This window comes from Hetaerina americana, unplaced genomic scaffold, assembly GCF_022747635.1.
Source record: "Hetaerina americana unplaced genomic scaffold, ioHetAmer1.1.p SCAF_2, whole genome shotgun sequence".
Taxonomy (NCBI): domain Eukaryota; kingdom Metazoa; phylum Arthropoda; class Insecta; order Odonata; family Calopterygidae; genus Hetaerina; species Hetaerina americana.
This window is the reverse complement of record NW_027286763.1, coordinates 21,870,601-21,890,129: the sequence shown is the minus strand read 5'-3', so window position 1 is coordinate 21,890,129 and position 19,529 is coordinate 21,870,601. Positions and strand designations below refer to the sequence as shown.

The window sequence follows — 19,529 nt, the reverse complement described above, 5'->3', positions numbered from 1 at the left end:
CAAGTGCAACTGTGAGCACATGGGATTAAGAACAATCAAACAGAATAAGAGCAGATATTTTAAATTTCTCAGACTTTAGAAAACTATGCAAGGATATTTCTAGGAAGGCATTTAAAAAATTAAGTTAACATGGCACTCTCAGTTTGTTACACTTAATTTCTTGGCTAACTTATATTAAAATAAAATATATTTCACATGACAACGTACTCGTTCAGGGTTATTCATTCCATTGATCTTACTGGAATGTGTTAAACATTTTGATGTTGAATTCAGGGCATGTTCACATAATACACCCGGCACTAGCTCACCACACATGCAAGATATCAGATTCAAATAATAATTCACTAGTTGTATTTTTATTTAAGCTAATACAATGTAGACCCTTTTGCTGTAGCTCACATTTGGCAAAAAGGGTGGATATCATGACTACATAACCCTTATTATCCCCGAAATAATAAAATAATCTAAATAAGAAAAATAATCTAGATTCAGTCTGTATTTAATGGTGAATTTTATCAATTTATACTGACAAATATAATTTTAATAAAATTTCAAGTTGTGATTCCAAAACACAGAGAGGGTGAGAAGGTGCATTTACAGCAGCAAGAAGGTTAACCAACCCACCTTTACTGAGCTACACTAGACACTCGAAATTCATGACACAGGAATTCATAAAAGTAATTAAAATGTGATATGAGATGACAATAGGAGAGTTACACCATTTTCTGTAGCGTACATTTCACAAATCACTTAATTACTCCATTTCATGATGTCGTTGGCTGAAACAAAATCATTTCTGGTTTTGCCATGTTTTTACCTCCAATTCAATGAGAACACGTTGCCTCAGTCCCTAACTAATCACAGTTTATATGCATATAAATAGGACCAAATTCTAAGTTCTTTTAAATCAAATTCATTACCTATTACAACAAAAGAATTACAAGATATTGCCTGGACCTCTCAAAAGATACATCAAGGGAATGGTTGGAAGGGCAGGACATATAAACGGTAGTAGGTGCACATGGAATGAAACTCATTAAATTAGAATTGTGGAAGATAAAGATACAGTTAGCCAGTAAGTCAAAGGATGACAATCATTTCTGAGCTCATTACAGAGCCAGTGGATGGCATGATAAAATGAGGGTAATAAGTTTTTCAAGATATTGGAAGGCTAAGTTAAACTTTAAATTGGAGGGTATGAACTAGAGCAGGTGGGTGGAACAGTTCAGCTAGCTGTTGATGATGTCAGAAGCAAATCAGTAAATACATTAAAAAATTATGGCATTAGATAAAAAAGCTTCTATAATACGGAGGGGGTCAATGTCCAAGGACCTAAAGATGTAAAGGAAAAATATAAATGAAAACCCTGACACAGATTGTAGTTTTGTAAACTTTGACAGAAGTTGAGGCAAGAGGAGAGGCAAGAGATTTTTTGATGTGGCTGTGAAGAAGAATGGAAAAAGATAATTATACTGAATGAAAAAAAACAGAAAAGAAAGGCATGGTAGGCAAGGTTGTTTAAGAAACTGAAACAAGATTGATTGAGATCAATCCATTCTGCTAGGGGTAATTGGATTTTCAAGTGCAGTTTATGTTTACGTGTTTACAGTCATGTAATGTAGGGTTTCAATTGTAGCAGTAGTTAGTCTCTGTATTCATCAACAAAGGTGCTGTGTTCCCAAAAAGAAATTTTTTTGTCATCAAATTAACATGAATTTTTCAAAAGATTAAAAAGTTAACATTCATTTTCATAGTTGAACTTTTGTGATTTCTCCTATTATTTGCATTAGAATCAGTATTCTTTGCATCAGTCATTGTTATTCGATAGTCTACCAGTCAGTTGAAAGGTTTTCGATTTGACAAGACACAAATGACAGCCCACACAACGATAAGTCCCTCTTCAACTCTATTTACTTCCTTCCTCCCTTCATGCCGTCCAACATCACTATCCTATTCCTGCCCTTTCCTTGCTTGCCTAAAATTCTTCCCTCTATCAAGGTCTTCTACATCCCAATTCTGAGCAATAATGCCTTTCATTCATTTCTCCTGCCTCCTTATTACTTCTCCAAGGAATCCCCTCTCCTCCCCCACCATGCCTAGCACCACCTCACTTGTTTTTATTTCTGTCCATTTAACCTTTTCCATTCCCCTCCAAACCAACATCCTAAAGGTCTCCAAGCTATGCCAAAATCATTAAAATCATGAAAAATCATCTCAATTCAACAACCAAGTTTCCAAGTTTTACAAATCCATGCTCCATACCAACGTTTTAAGAAGTCTTTTCTTAATCCCCTTCCTTATCTTCCCTGTATTCAATTCCCTCATTCTTAGAAAAGCTTCTTTGCCTATCGCAATCTTTCTTCTTATAGCCCTACTACCATGACCACCTTTCTCCAAAACACTTCCACGATACGTCAACTGTTCCACTGGCTCTAGATATTGGACTCCAATTTCAACATTTAACTTGATCTTCCTTCTCCTAAAAAACCTCTTTGGTTAGCAATGATGATCACCCTTTGAATGACTGGCCAACAATAGCTTACATATACAAATATAACTGAATTTCATACAGCCATTTTACTATTTTCTTTGAGCATACATCGAAATCAAGGAAGGAGGAATTATAATTCTCTACTTAAAAGGCTCCTAAAGAAGAAAGAGTGTTATTGACACTAGAAAACGTTTGAATGCTATTTAGAGGAGAAAATAACACAGGATTGGATGTGTGATTAGAGGAAAAGGGATACTTGCAATGGCTATGGAGGGAACTGTGGAGGGGGAAAAGAGAAAAGGAAGGAGACAGAAATTTAGAGATGAAAGGATGAGAGGAAGAGGCCACGAGGTAACAGGTCTGGAACAGGAGTGGATGGATCAAGACAGCGATGGTTTGCAGGGCCTGCCACTAGGGAGAGCAGCTAATAGGATCCTACATTGAGAAGCATGGGTGGTAATGAACAACCCTGTCTCACCCCCACCTCTTCCTAACACTGCCCATCCCTGAACACCTGCACAGTCTGAGACATGTGCTGGTTGTAGAGTTGTCCCCTATCCCTCCAAAATACTCCTTTTTTCTGTAATGCATTAAAAATCTATACAAACAAATACATCCTGGTTGTACTCATTTTTCCTCTCTATTTAGGACCTAGACCGTAGAAATATATACTCGGAAATAATCCAACCTAAGATTTTTTATGACTTCATTCATATTTGCCATTCTGTTGGATGCAATTCAGGGAGTCCATGACATAACTTTCATGGGTTTCTTCCATTGATCCCCAAGCAAACTTCAGCAGTTGTGCTCCCATTACCATAACTACCTTGCACTACTATTCGTTTGTAACTGACTAACCTTGGATGAGCGCTTTTTAGGCTTCACCTCAGCCTCCAATCCAGGGGGCAGGTCATCCATCTCCATGCTCTTAGTGGGAATTGGTTTGCTGCCACAGAATGATGTCTCCAAGAGCATCTTGTGTGGGGAGGGTGACCTCATTCCAGATGAAGATGCTGCACCAGAGAGGGCACTAGCAGCCGACAGTCCAGACATTCCTGAAGCCCCAGAGGCACCAGAACCAGCTGAGCCCACCGAAGAGAGACGGCTGGTGCGGCCACCAACACCAAGGAGGCCTAGTGGGCCCTCGCTGCATGCAGAGTCCTTTCGCTCCTTGTCACTCTGCGCATCCAATTCATACTTGCCAGCCTGGGTCAGCAGTGGAGACGCCATCCTCTCAGCGCTCTTCCTCCTTGGTGCCTGTGAGCCACCGCTGCCCCTTTGAGTGGCTCTTGAGCGCCGGGTGGATGCCACCTCCCTCTCTGTGCCATGGTAGTCCAGCTCCTCAGTACTGGAGCGGAGATCAGCTGTGCCCTCCTCCTTAAATCCAGCAGCCAGCCCGGCGACTGTGGCCAGGGGGTCGCGACCCTCGGGGCTTCCCCCTCCAGCTCCTCCACTTGAGCCTCCGCTCTCCTCATGCTGAGAGGAACTGCTTGCCCGCGAGATGTCAATGCGAGGCGTTGAAGGGGTCTGGAGGCATATGGCAGCTGCCAACAGGCTTGCTCCCGCCTCCTAAAGAAGAACAAGGGATAGAAACATTAAAAATTGGCACATGTCAACATTTCTAAAGAAAATATAATGTATTTCTAATTTTTGAAAGTATGATGCCATCACAATCCAGTGCAGCTGTTGCAAATGTAATTCAAAGAATTAGTCAGTCATAAGCAAGACCACATGAAACTTTACACTCAATCAATTTCTTTATTAAATCAATTTATAAAAGTAACTACAAAATATCATCTAAATAATATGCACCTTAAATGCCCTAAAATACCATACCTCTCAGTGTAATATGCATACATAATATTCATTTTATAACATATTTAAAATGTTATTTGATTATATCATGTATAATCTGGATTAAACATTTTTGAGATATTGAAAGAATAACGATTCACATTTTCTTAATCACTAAGGTAACTATTTACATTTGTTTAATTCTATTTAAAATTGTATTTTGAGGATGATATTGATAAATACTTAAATAATTATTATGATCAGCATAAATGACCTTTACTTTATAAATTTAACACAGAAGCAACTTAAAAGTCAAAATAAATTTTGGAAACATCAAATTAATGATGGACATATTGCGATGTTTTTTTCCAAAAATCATATAATTTTCATATATTTTAGTAAATTTCATTTGCATTCCAAGTTTTCCCAGCATGTGAAAAAACATGTTTAAATTCAAGGCTCAAGCTTGAGCATTTCCAAGCTCATTAGCATTAACTCAATATTAGCTTAAGCCATAAAAAGGCAATTCAGAGACAATGAACTGGACGTAACTCATTCTTGAGTATACAAGTGGGCATACCAAAATGATTAGGCTTCCCTGTTCCCTCATTATGCATGGCAACATTTGCAAACATTGAACAAAACTCCCCCATTTGCAATCAGGGCGAAAGTGGATGGCAACCATCAGTTTCATGGTATTTGAACAAAATTCACTTACCCTTCACCAAAAAAAATTCATTCAAGCATATATTTTCGCAAAAAAGATCCTAAAATTACCAAATTGTTAAATTTACTTTTTAATAACACAACAAACTAATTTGGGGATCGAGATGGTGCGGGGGCTAACGTACTGGCTTCCCACCCTGAGGGCGCGGGTTCAAATCCCGGCGGTGTTGAATATTTTTCAGAGGTATCTCGATCCCTACTTGAGGTGCTTTGTGGAGGGCACTTTGAGTGAGTACGCCGTCCGTCGGACGGGACGTAAAGCTGCGGACCCCTTGGCGCCTTTCGTAAAGAGTAGGCTAATGCCGACGCCGGGTTTCTCTCCACCCTTCATCCTTTCCTGTCCTTCCCCTATGGCGCAAATGACCTTAGCTGTCGGTCGCCTCCCCTCAAAACTACTACTACTACTACAAACTAATTTGTGACAGCTTAAGGTTTGCTCAAGTATAATGATTTCAAGCAACTGCTTAAAATATAATTCTTAAGTTCCCTAAATATACAGCTTCAACAACAAGCAATAACAACATTCCTTTACTTCAGTGAGTTGAAAAGAAGCTAGCGCCTGAATTTACATGAATATGAAATAAGTTAAATATTTATAGCAACAGAACCATTGTCTAGAATGAAATCCTGGGCAAAGAAATAAGATGTTTTTAACTTTTTTCTCTAACTAATTCCAAGAAACTATGGGAGATGCCATGACATTAACTGTAATGGACTTATCCGCTATGTGTAAATTTTTTTCTTTAACTTTTCATTTTTTTTCTTTTAAGTTTTTCATCTTTTTCCATTGGTCTCAATTGAAACAGTAGAAATGAAGAATGAAAAATCAAACTGATTTCCTACTGGGTGGAAAATAATGCTTGAATGAAATTGTTGCATTGAAAGCACATTAGCGGATGACTCCATTGAAAGTTACTGTTGTGGCACCTCTTATCTAAATCTAACTAATTATCCAAAAGTTACTACATGGTCATTATTCTTTTGACTTTTAATTTTTACATTTGCATGCTTAAAAATCTATGAACTAGTATTTGAGGAAAAAAATGCGTATCAAGTGGATTATTGAGACGTGGGTGTGGAAAGAACTGAGATAAATGAGAGGGAAGTTTGATGGAGATAATATGGAGAAAACTAAACTTGGAAAAGAGAAACGAAGGCATTCATGCAAGAGCTGTTGGGTGGGGACTGTGGATGAACGCAGCAAGGGTAGAGAGAGGAGATAATGAGAGAACCTTAGCGTTAGACGGGAGAGCATGGGCATTTCGAAAGGCGTTATAGGAGTTTAGGTGAGCTGAAGAATGAATCGAAGCGAGGGAAAGGGCGCGAGCGATCCTTGGGAAGAGGAGTCGGGTTACCCTAATGGTGCCAGCGACTCGCAGTCAACAACGCCCCCTACCTCCTGCCCTCCCAGCCCCGAGTCCTCCCGGATACCGGGCAGCAGCGCCCTCTGCGCCTTCGCCTCGTCCGGACTCTCCAGTTCGTCGCTCAGGTCCTCGAACGACGCGAAGGGTGCCGGGCCCATCCGCCTCTGCCGGGACTGGTAGCTGCCTCGCTTCGCCTTCGCCGCCACCGCCGCCGAGGAGGAAGCCTTTGATGGCGAAGCCGAGGAGGGGGCCTTCGCGGCGGCGGGATGGGGCGCCGGGCCCCCCCCTCCACCGCTGGCCATGTCGCTCGCTACCCCTCTCCGACCGGCCGCACCCTCCTCGCACGAGCGAGCACAGCAAAATCACACCCACGTCCGCTGGGGGGGCGGAATTGCGGGCACGACCCCTCCCCCTCTTCCGATTTGCGGCCGGAACTAGCTCTCCTTGGTCCTCCGGGCCGCTGGCGGTCGGTCCCCTTCCCTCTCCGGCCTCATCCTCGTCCCCAGGCCGGTGACTGGGGAGGTCATGGGGTCGGCCACGCCGCCTTGACCTGAGGCGATCAGCGGTTTAGCTGGTCCTGCGGAAGTGGAAAAAAAGAGCGTTCCAGCAAGGTTTCCCTGTATCACATGCATTATCACCACTGCATTAGATAAGCGGCCCATATTTCACTGAAAACAAGAAGGTAAGAGGATTCACAGACCTCGGGGGAGAATCTGAAAATTCCCCAACCAATTATAAAAGGGGAAGATTAAATTAAGTGTGCCCACAAGGATGTTTAATATTCTAATATCGAGTCGTGAGCTCCGCCAAAATAATATACACTCCTTGCACGTAAAATAAGTCTAACCAGTCGGCAGTCCGCTCAGCGAGTCCATTTCCTTAACAGCATCTTGCCAAGGTCGGTGGTCAATAGATGAATCTTTTGGTAGCAGCAATTTTCAGTGTACCACTGTGCTTGATTTTTTGAGATTACTCATCATGTCGTTCTTTGATGATAAATATGGATGACATGCCGGTGCCCCTTATCGGAGCACAAGATATAAAGCATGTAACAGAGAGTAAAACGTTCGGCAATACAACATATAACAGGAATAACAAGTTATTTTACGCCCTCGTTGTAAAATGACATGATTATCATCGCTGGAACTTGCCCATCGGAGATATCTTCAAAAGCTGCGGAATAGAAACACAGGTGTCTGCATTTAAATGCTACTGTACGTAACTGTCTTGACTTTTTGAATTCGACTCTCGTTATCACAATCCTGTATCAAATTTTCCGTTTGTGGTTCCGAGTGAAAGCCAGGAATCGTACACAGCTCGACTGAACACAATTTATTCTATTCCTGTATGTCATGAACTTCACGCAGAAGGTTGAGTGAGATATCATCCTAATCTAAAACCAGTAACTCGTTGCCACCTCCTCAGCATCGAGTTTTTTCGTGGTAATTGGAGTCACAATATCGCCTTCCCGTGATGCTTGCCCTATATCAAAAAACGAAAACAAGTTGGTTTCGAAGGAAAGCCAGTATTATCTCTTTTTCGTTTTTTATAAATGGCGACTCGATATTGGGTAGCCGCTATGAAAAGCGGAAATCTTTTCATTCCGTCTCAGATTCTCTATCCCAAATATGAATATTTATTCAGATAAGCGTTTAAATAATTAAATAAATATATTTAAATGCACGCAGTCACAAAAAATATTAAATGTCAACGTGTTAAAAAATGAATATAAGGATCCACAACATCTATCCAACATCGAGGTGTCGCCCGCTGACTTATTAATGTAAACTTTAAGAATCCGTGTCTCAACCCACGATCTGTAAATAATAATGCGGAGATAGACCACCGGAAACACGATTTCAATGTGTAATGTAGTATAATTACATAAAGTATTATAACAGATGAAGTATTACAATATAGATGTTACACATCGCAGATGTCACTTGCCATGCAACCTAGTTTGGTGATCACTCCTTTTTAACCTGCATCTTCTTCACGGCAGTGGGGGTGATATTTTAGCCGCAAATAATTACGCATTCATTTGAACTCATATAGCAATCAAAACTAAAATTATTTACCTCGTGGTGACACAGCCTTTTCACTTACGAAATGTGCTTTTAGCTACGCTGCTCTTGCTCCTGCTACGCTGCCCTTATGATATTAAGCAATCTTAAATACTTCAAATAATTTACAAAAATACATTTTCAACATTGCATTTATCAATTTGGTAGCAACATTTTGGAAAAGTTGCAGATAAAACGCCACTCATCAAAATTCTATTTTAATCGTGAATGGCAGAGAGCTCGTACGTTGCGGATGGGGAATGAAGGCAGAGAGCGACAGTTATAAAATGATTAGCAGAATTTAGCTTAGCGACCTGCTACCGCTACAAATATCGTCTTAACATATTGCTTCGTTTTCGCATAATTAAAGTGAATTAAAATTCTTTAGTCAACTCAGAGCATACCTACCATGACAAATTTTCGAATGATGTTTCGCTACTTTTTCTAAAATTTATAAGACGAACATGTTTTTCTCCAATTTTTAAGTCACAACATTTTAGCAAAATTCCATAACACGAGGTGTGAGTAATTGGAAAATTTTTGAATGAAAATGTTACCCTGCATTCACATTAACTATATGCACACACAGGCATGTTAAAAACGCTTTAAATGACTGTAGCAAAAAAAACCGTAGCCTTATTTTTTAGCATGAACGCTTTTTGAAATTACTTAATTTTCACAAATAACTTCTAAAATTCTTCCATTAATTTATCTTCGTTGGACCTGGGTATAAATAATCAACATTATCTTCCGCCTACAGATAAATGACAAAATTGTTTTCTTTTTTATTACGTCCTTTTCTCATTTGGGCCAATCAATGTTTTAACAATTTTGCGACTCTGAAAACTATTTTTTGCTGTACTCGAGGGATGATTTAGCATTTTTTTGTGCGTGAGCCTAAATTTGCTGCATTCAAAAAAATCTCTAATAAGGCTAACATCGTGAGAGGGGTCATTTTAAATTGCACACTAAAATTAATTTTCTAGTGCTCGCAAAAAGGGTTTTAATTAAGTGCCAGTTAACGATTTCGTCGTCATGCAACTTTATCGAGGGATGATTTCTATGATTAGAAAATACTTTCAAATATGAAATTCCTTCGCCCGTAATTCATGCATCATTCCAACTCAGTATTTTTTTAATTAGGGAGGTACGAAGCCGATATTTATATCACAATTATATTTAATTAAGTTCGAGTGTTTCCATGATTATTATGCACCATGCGTATATATCTTCAGTCGTGTTTTAGTCCTCCATGAATCCCTTCCGTTGATATTATTTGGTAGTTAACCGTTCAAGTGTAGGTTTTGGATGGACCCTAAACTCCCACTTGGCTTCTTAGCTTCGCCTAACAAGACAAAACCTGAAAGGCCGCACTACAACTGCTTTGAAACTTTTCTTCAATTCCGCTTGCAATATACCTCCCTTTATCCGCCTTACATCCCTATCCTATTCTTGCCCATCCTCGTTTGCCTAACATTCTCCCCGTATCACAGTCTTCAACATCCCATTGCCAATCAGAATGCTCTGCATCCATACCTATGTACTTTGAATTTCCCCCACCAATCCCCTTCTCCCCCCCCACCTTGCCTAGCACGTCCTCACTTGTTTTCCTTTCTGTCCCCTTAATCTTCTCCATCCTTCTCCACATCCACGTTTCAAAAGCCTCCTATCTACTCCCATTGTCTTGCTTTATTGACCAAGTTTCCGAGCCGCACAAAACCACGCCCCATACCAAAGTTTTCACTTTTCTTTTCTTAACCCTCTTACTTAACATTCCTGCCATCAATTTTCTTCCTTCGCGTACAAGCTTCTTTGGCTAACGCAATTCTCTTTCGTACATGCCTTTAACTCTGACCTCTAATTTTGGGTTCGATTCCCGTCTAGGTGGGTTATCTTCCACCGAGGGCTTGGATGTTTGCAATTGTGTCCATTGCTATGTATGCCATTGTAAAAGACCCAGTGCTAAGGTCAAAATGTGCTGTTTTCAGATGAATACTAAATATATAAAATCTCAGCACAAAATACTTCAAAGATATGTTATCTGTTAAACCTGTTCTAGTTTTCGCCCTCCTATAGTTTAAGTTTAACTTAGATTTCCTCCTCCTCGAAAACCTTGATCTCCCGCAAACTTCATTTCATGAATTCCCCAGCGACTTTCATTCCGATTCCTATTCGTATTCTACGTTCCTCTCCATTAGTGACCTCATTACTGAAATGGCATCACTCGCGCTTCACTCCTTTCAGAACCCAAACATCCTCTAAGTAAGCATTCGTCCTCCTATCCATCATCTTATTTATTATCCAAAGGACCACCTTGGCTCCAGGAGATATCTTACTTATTGTTCTGAGTCCTCACATACGTACATATGTATATGCTATGATATTGCCTGAGAACGTAAGCGGCACGAGTACTTAACTTCAAAACACGTGAACCAACCGCAAATTTAGGAGGTGTATATAAACGACCAGAATTTTTCCATTACATTGAGCTCAACATCTTTTTTTTCAATTAATTGTCTACTTAAGCTTTCCCGAATAGCTTTTGTTTCGGGGATTGATTAAAGGGGAGCCACTACCTGGAAGGGAGAAGAAAAAAAGAGAAGCGGCAAAAGGGTTGTGTGTGTGGGTGTGTCTGTGTGGAGGCATTTGGTGTGCGAGGAGTGAGGAAGGGAATGAACGGGCACCGGAGGAGGGGTTCCTCAACCTTTTATTGGATTAAGGCCCCCCACCGTCCGTCCCTGGGCGCCGAGGGGACGGCGCGAGTTCCCTCGCCAGGAGAATGCTTCACGGACAGGGGAAGAAATGCCCAGAGAACACCGCATTGACCGCTCCTTGCCTGGAATTTCTTCGCCTCACCGAAGAGGGTCGAGTCGCGCGAATAGGAATGGGCCCTATACGTGTGGGCAAATGGCTTTGGGTGGAGAAGCACACCCTCGGAGGGAAGATAGAGAGGGGCAGTCGTCACCTTTCTCCCGTCGAAGATATTACGTTGGTGTTCGCAATCTTAAGACAACAATATTTTCGCCAACTCGGCCCTTTCCGACGTCATATATTTTGTATCGAATTACGCAAGTCACAGTTAAGACTAACTAACGATGTGTTAATTTAACATTTCGCGAGTCCACCCGTCCCAAGTGTCGAATGCGAATGAAGAAGTTCAACATCACGAAGAAGATTGCTGATGAAGAGGTCGTATGAAAATTAGGGAGACGGAATAAATCGTATGAGAACATTCCAACTGAATACATCTACATCTACATAATACCCCGCAAGCCGCCGCAAGGGCGTGTGGCGGGGGGTGTTAGGTCACCAACCGTAAAAACGAAAAATACCACATGCAAAAAACAACACGGAAAATTACACCCCAGCAGCGCACACACTCATGCAAAACTCCCTCCATCCAATACTCATGCAAACACATACACCGCAAAACAACAAAAAACTGCACCCCAGGATACAGCACGAAAGCCATCCTAAAACACGCAAGCCAGGACACAACAAGCAAGAATGTGAAACATCACTACCACATGAAAATGCACCACAAAACACTCTACCCCCCAAAGAGACAGTAAAAGGAAGGGAATGCGACCCAACGTTGCAGGTAGCAGGAATTTCCCCCCACCGGGAGGGAAGAGGGACTGAAAGGGAAACTTAAAAACAGATGAACAGAACACGAATGATGTCATGCGGAAAGAATGGGTTATTATAACAAAACACATAAGGTTAGTGGAGGAGCATGCATTTAAGTAGAACTAATTATTTTTTAGACACTGAGGGTGGCAAGTGGAATTTTTACTATCTATAACCCTACAGTTGCTATCCCGTATTGTCCGTGGGAAGAAGGAGTCCTTGAGTCGGCTAGTCCTGGCATCTATTTCCCGAATTTTATATACATGATCCAAGCGACCAATGTATGTAGGAGTACGAATAATCTGCGAGACCTCGGTGCTGAAACATGCGGATCTGAATTTATTTAATAATTTCAGTCTTGCATTGAATCGTCTCTCTTCTAATGATTCCCACCCCAAATCCATGAGCATTTCGGTAACGCTTTGCGTTTTATCGTAGGAATTTTTTACAAAACGGGCTGCCCGGCGTTGACGAATAGACGAACGCATTGGACATACTCTATAAAAGGCAGGGTAACTACCAATATTTTTCTCAATTTAGGAATTAGTTCAAAATATCATTTAATCCCTGAGATATGGATAACTGTTATCTATTGAGGTGAAATTACTTGATTCCAAAAGTTAGAATATTATACGATGACTTTTTTTATTGGATAAATAACTAGATACATAAAAAAGTAGATTATGCACTAACAAATTTAATTTAGGTAAAATGCAGCGTTAACTTTTTGTAGAAAAGATATCAACATAAAATAGGAGAATATTCTTCATTAGTTACCGATGAAAATTGAAATGAAGACGGGATATGCTTATCGGATACATTTTCAGACCTTATGCCCTGAAGTCGATAGAGTAGCGAAGGGGGAAAACAACTTCGGATGACCGTACACACAAAATACATGATTAAATACCTCAAATAATAAACATTTACAAAATATTAATATAGTGATAGAGATTATAAAATTACTAAATTCGTTATACTATTACCACGCATTAATCAGCTTTCTGAGTTACGACTTTACTTCACGGAAGTTGCACAAGGTCAGTGCAAAACGTAGTAAGAAAGAGTCGATTAAAAATAATTTATCTCCCGAATTGATACATTCACTCAAAATTCTTCGAAGTAGCACCCTTGTGCGTCCACACACCTCAGCCAGCGGGTTTCTCGCCTCTTACGCCTTCTGGAAGGCGGCGCCCGAAATGCTGCTAAGGTACCTCGTTACGGCCTGCTGTAAACGCTTCCACAGGTACAGGGGGACGTCCTTCCAGACGGATTCGAGGCGGGGCGAAGAAGTCTGGTGGGCCATTGTCTAAAAAATTTGGATCATCACCAACATGGTCGAGAAGCTCTCGGCAGATGCGCGTCCGAGTTTCCTTTTGTTCGTCCGAGAGCGCTCGCGGCATCAACTTCGTCCACACCTTTCTCATGCCTATATTTTGGTCACAATTCGATGCACATCACTTTTAGGGATGCCAAATTCATTAAAAACTATGCGAGAACTTAATCTGCGATCCCTGTCCAACGAAGCCTTCACTCTTGCAAGAGTTTCGTCACTTTTTGAGGTCGAGGTGTGTCCTGAATGTCCGGCGTCTATCACCAGATATGACGAGTTATGTTATCACCATAACCTGCCTTGATCATGTCATGAGTCTCTCTCCCAGTTTTTCCCAGTTTCACGCAAAATTTGATGATGTCGCACCGTTTCAATAACTGGTTCATGACGGCGCGGTACAAGATCACGTTATAAAGGTTTCGCAAACGAAAGACCCGCACTCCGCAAAGGCTGGGAGCCAACTGACACCGGTCTCCAGCTTTTCCTGAGAAGCCCCTCCCTCGAACCAAGCCAAAGAAACCGCTGCTCGTCTACCCGGGGTAAAAAGGGTCACTACTTTCGGGACTGAGCTTGCATGTAGCCACAGTATAGGGCGGAGAATTGCACTTTTCCAATTATTTGTTTTACATGTAAGTTCGTCGTTCATTCAATTTTCAAAAGTACACAGTTACTAGCTATGCTATCGAGAGTACAACTGAATTTCGTTGAGCTTTTAAATATCTGTGCAGGGGCAGACAATATTAGAACGAGTTAAGGAAGAATGAAAACATCAAAAAAACGAACATTCAGAATCCATTTCTGATTGCCTACATTACGTTAATATTTAGATATGGTATTCGGAATAAGTGAGCGATTAAGCAAGATAAAAGAATAATGATGAACATTTCAAGCGAATAATTAATTCGCTTACGCTTTCCGACGATCATGGAAAGGTCATTTAACAAACGCAGGTGCGAAATTCCTGGAAATTCCTCCTTTCGCAAAATGTTACCTATTTCGGAGTTTGAGAAATAAACAGAATGAAAAACGTAAGGGAATCGGAAAGTTCCAAAACGTGAAACTTAGGGAGAGAAAAGAAGAAAAAAGAGCTCGGTGAAGATGTCAGAAAAGGGATCTGGAATCTTCATTAGAAATCAAATGAATTCCATGCACTGGTTCAAAGGTCTTTACGAAGTTGAGGTTTTTCAGAAAATCGATGGGAAACTGGAAAAATCAGCTCAATGATACAACTTGTGATTCGAGTCTATTCAAAATTTCTGGTCACAATTTTTATGCATATAAAATGTAATGGGTGAAGTTTCATTTAATAAGTAATTAATGTGAATCGGAGATAGGAAAGGGCCTTCACTGAACTCCTGCGACAATAATTACAGAAAAAATATAAGGTATGCACCAGACTTGGGAATGATTAAGGTTAAATCAAAACTGAATTATATTTCACCATTTACACCAAAGTTTAAGAAAAAGTCCTCCAAAATCTGCACGTTTAGCTGAACCGAAAATTATTCATATCAATGTCACTGTGCAATGCGCTCTTGTTTCATGAGAGATAGTTAATGTTCGCCGAAACTTTCTTTGCATCTTCCCCTCTCCTCGTTTTGTTGCCGACTGCATTTCCGGCCTCGGCAATGTTGCCATCTAATCTCGAAGCTGAGCGCTCAAAATACTCACTCAACACATCCGCTGTTTAGAATTTAATCTTTTGTTTCGGAGTTTCAAGATTAACTCCTCAATGACGCTCTTAAAGAGCAAAGGTCAATCAATGGACCGGTAGGAGAAGACCACTACTGCCGATCAATACCCATTATGGGCGACTAAGACAGGGGAGATTCATGAGGACCTGAATGTGTCACTTCGATGTTAAAGATATTAAGTTTCCTTGGAAAAGGCCCTTTTAAGCATTCCAAAGCTATAGCCAGATTACGAGATATCTCCATCGTGCGAAATCCCACCTCTCCTAATATACGCACAATCATTCTCGAAACTTCCCCGACATTGCCTGCATTTTTAACGTCAGTGCTTCATTTCAAAATCTAGTCATTTCAAGAATAGAATTCATAACCTACTTGAATAGGTGAAGGAAGGGGGATCCTAAATTTTGGAGCCACAGAGCGGCCGAATACAGCACAGATGCAAATGAAGGAGGGAACGTTCTCATCGCCATGCACCCGCTTCCATATACACCCGCGTGTATTTCAAGCCTCCCGGCTGCAAGTATTAAAACTTTCTATCGGCAGACCTGATACAAATTGTCAGAAGGACTAATAGAGTCCTTGGCTTTAATGCACCAATTCGCTTTAGCAGTTTCGATACCATGGCGAATCATTAAATTTACATGACACCAATACGTGTAATATAAGGTTTGCAGGTGTGATTTTGCTTCCAAGATACTTTACCGCCCCAAAACATAAATGCAAGAAAAAATAAGGGGGAGGTCAGTCGTTTAAGCATCGCAGAATTTGTTTCGAAAGGAGTAAATCGAAATGCTGACCAGAGAGAAAGAATAAAAATACCCGTACCACCAAACATGTCGCGTTGACGTTCAACACCTTTTCAGGGGATATTCAATATTTAGATATTTTAGTACCCTGCAAGCCACCGCTAGGGTGTGTGGCAGGGGGTGAATGCTCACCAGACTAATTTTGGCCCAAATATTTTTACCCTTACCGCGTTCGGACAATGTTATTCTGATCCCTTATCGTGAGACAGCTTTCAGACAGTCTTAAAGAGATATCCTTTTAACTTATGCAAGAGATTAAATCTACCTTCGCCCCGTGAGTGATTCTCACCCTAGCTCATCTAATAATTTGGAAACGGTACTAAGTTGATCATTACAAGGTTTTACAAAGCTAGCTCCTCTGCGCTGCACGCGATTCAATACGGCAATTTATCCAACAGAGTGAGGATCCCATATACTTGAGCATATTCTACATGAAGCCTAACCAACGAAAGATAAAATTTCTCTTTGACAATTTCATCACATTTACCCTGTACGCTTCTACAGGTAATAAATTCTAATTTTTTGTTAGCTTGCCCACATGCCCCGTAGATATTTCATCCAGGAGAGGTCGTGAGTGAGGGTAACGCCCAAGTATTTAATCGAGTCTACACATTCCGTTTCGCTGTTGAACCGATGCAGCAGGCGCTACCGATGGACTCGGTAAAGAGAAGGGCAGTAACTTAAGCTAAGCTAACGACAATATACTAGGCCACTGTGAATTAAAAAATTAAAAATACTTTTCCCCTATCGCGATTGAATATTGAATTCTAATCCGTTACTTTCGTAGTAAAAATAACATCTCAAATCTATCTCATCTCTTCAATCTACCAATTTGATGTAAGCATGGAGTTTATTTCAACAAAATAAACAGGGAACAATAGAAGTCCGATAACACTTCCTCGGGGAACATCTGAAGTGACGTCTACTGCATTAGACCATTTGTGACTACCCTTTGCACCCGACCATTCAAAGTCTTTCTTTACTCCAGCCAAGAATATTTTTATCTATGCAATAATCTTCTAGCTCTGCGAGTGATGTATCATGAGGTACTTTGCCGAAAGCTTCCCTGAAATTAAGAAAAACCGCGTCCACTGGAACATTACACTCTTCCGGATCAAAATTATCTGGAGTTATCTTAGCCCTGCTGACGAAAGGATTATTCATTGAAATAAAGACAACGGCCCCGATTCTATGTACTCTCTAATATCTGTAAAAGGAAAAGGATTTTGGGAAAATTTCACCGTCGGTGATATCAGCGGATAACCATCTTTCAATTCCAATAATTGTATCTGCGGCTGTGTTTTGAATAAGGCGATGATATCCAGCGATTTTATTCTGAACTTCGGCAGTTGACTATAAATACAGATGATATTTCTTTGGCATTACGATAGCTTGATTATTTAACGAGGATCTTGTTATGATCAAATCTCTTATAAACTTTTCCGCCCGATGTTATCTAATTCATATTAAGTGACCTTATGCATGCATCACTAGCGCTGACCCTCACTTCATTTGTAGCAAGAGGTACCCAACTCTAAGGTGCGTGGCAGTGGGTGGTTACACACCAGGCTTATAACATCAAAAATTAAGTTTTTCTTAGATTTTAGTTACAATATGGTTCTACAAAATAATTCAAGAGACGTAAATAATGATAACTAAAGGTGCTAACACTACAGTATTTGAGTGAAATATACTTATTTACGCATACGAGAGAGTAGCTGCTGGCACCAAGAAGGACAACTGTCTACCATTTCCTACGGCTATATTAGATAAGCCAACAAACACGTACTAGGCTACTTTGAATTACATTAGGCAAACGCTTTTTCTCCCGCAGAACAAATTGATAGATAAATTCTCATCCCTAATCGTTCGTGGTTGAAAAGTAACATCTTAAATCTATTTGTTCAGCACCCTATCTCTCCTTTATTGATTATTCATGATCATATATATCAGAACTATTCGACACAATGTAGGTCAATTATAGTTAAGAAACGAAATACACAGGGCGATCTTCGAGCGATAAATCTCACACACACGCAAACGAGGGGAAAAAGAAAGAGGCCCAGTTCTCGGAATGCAGTTATGGATGTACTCACTTCCTCAGCCTAATGCGGCGATGCTCAGGGAATGAAGGCCCTCCGCTGAGAGCGGTAACTCGCCAAGGCTCTGGCGACTTCTGCGAACTATTGGTGTGAGAGCGAAAAATTCCCCACGCAAGGCTGGAATTTAATTGGTTGAACCTTTGGATTGGCTGGAGTGACAGATAAGCCCAATTGCCTCGCAGGATGTGGCGGCCGACGACTGCGAAGCATGGAAAGGCACTTGCAGACGCAACAGCCCAGCCTGCGTGCGGTAACATTGTCGACGGCGCCGATTTCATTCTTTTCTAGACATCTAAGAGACCATAACTTTGTCGAAATTTGACGGACACGTTAGAGGAGACGGCGCGCAATGGTCCTCCCGTTTCCCCACCCCCAACAACATACGAACACTTCAATGCAGGTCATCCCGAAACATAGGAATGGCGCCACTGACTCCGGACGGGATTCTCGGCCAAGAACATTCAAGGGAACACGCGGCGAAGTCCGACCGTCTCCAAACGATTTAAAAAGAACAATTCGGGGACCCGAAATCGGCAAAACAGCTACACAAATCCTCATCAACATGACTTCTGAATCAATTTTTGTATCATCGCCATTCAATGATGCACATTAACACACGACGGTGAATTTTAAGATACTTTGTAAGTAAGTTTGCATTTTGTATTGTATTATTAGTACCCTGCAAGCCACCGCTAGGTTAGGATACATCACGTAAATAAACCCGTTTCAATGCTTCAACAAATGACAAGTCACCACCGCTAATTTGCAACTTATTCAATTAGACGCACGTCGAAAGACTCAATCAATAGAGCAGGTTGTATATATTTTTTTAATTTATTTATGTAACCTGCAAGCCACCGCTTGAGTGTACGGTACGGGGTAAATACTCACCCGACTAATTTTTACCCGAGCATGACCCTACCACGGTCGGGCAATGACATCTGTTCTATACTTCATCTCTCCAATTGTATTGGCACGATCTCTCCTACTCTAGTACGATGGGGGTAATAATACATTTTCAACATCACTGATAAAGAGACGTCCTTCCAATTCACGCATGAGATAAAATCTGTAACTTAGTTCCGCGAGTGATTCCCAGCCTAGCTGCTCTAATATTTCGGAGGCGCTACTAAGTTTCTTATTGTAACCTTTTACAAATCTAGCTCCTCTACGCTCCACGCGATCCAATTCGGTAATCAGTCCAACTTCGTGAGGATCCCATATTATTATTAGGTTATCTACCGGTTAAGGTAGATTTTGGATGGGCACAGCTACTAGATGAATATTTTGTGCTTCCTAAAAAAATATAAAACCCAGTATCCCACTCTACATCAGACCCCTCTTCATCTCTGAGTACCTACCTCCATCCCGTCAAACATCCCTATCCTGTTCCCTCCTCGTTTGCATAACACTCTCCCCTCTATTACAGTCTTCAACATCCCACTGCTGAGGATCCCATATATCAGCCGCATATTCTAACAGAGGCCTAACCAGCGAAAGATAATAATCTATTTCAAAAACATCGT

The 19,529-nt window shown here is 40.9% G+C and overlaps 1 protein-coding gene across 3 annotated transcripts in view; it reads right to left on the bottom strand.

The window, feature by feature from the left end:
* The window catches only part of LOC139687429 (serine-rich adhesin for platelets), a 133,051-nt gene that overhangs the window by 12,619 nt on the left and 100,903 nt on the right, over positions 1-19,529 (bottom strand). For 2 of the 3 annotated variants that reach the window (XM_071584568.1, XM_071584570.1), the window contains exons 2-3: positions 6,408-6,952; positions 3,350-4,060 (exon numbers count right to left, since the gene is read on the bottom strand). In XM_071584568.1, the coding sequence (XP_071440669.1) occupies positions 3,350-4,060; positions 6,408-6,677 (981 nt within the window). In that variant the 5' untranslated portion in view covers positions 6,678-6,952. Of the gene's footprint in view, positions 1-3,349; positions 4,061-6,407; positions 6,953-17,997; positions 18,067-19,529 lie in introns of those variants that run through there. The other variant, XM_071584569.1, reaches the window with a different exon arrangement.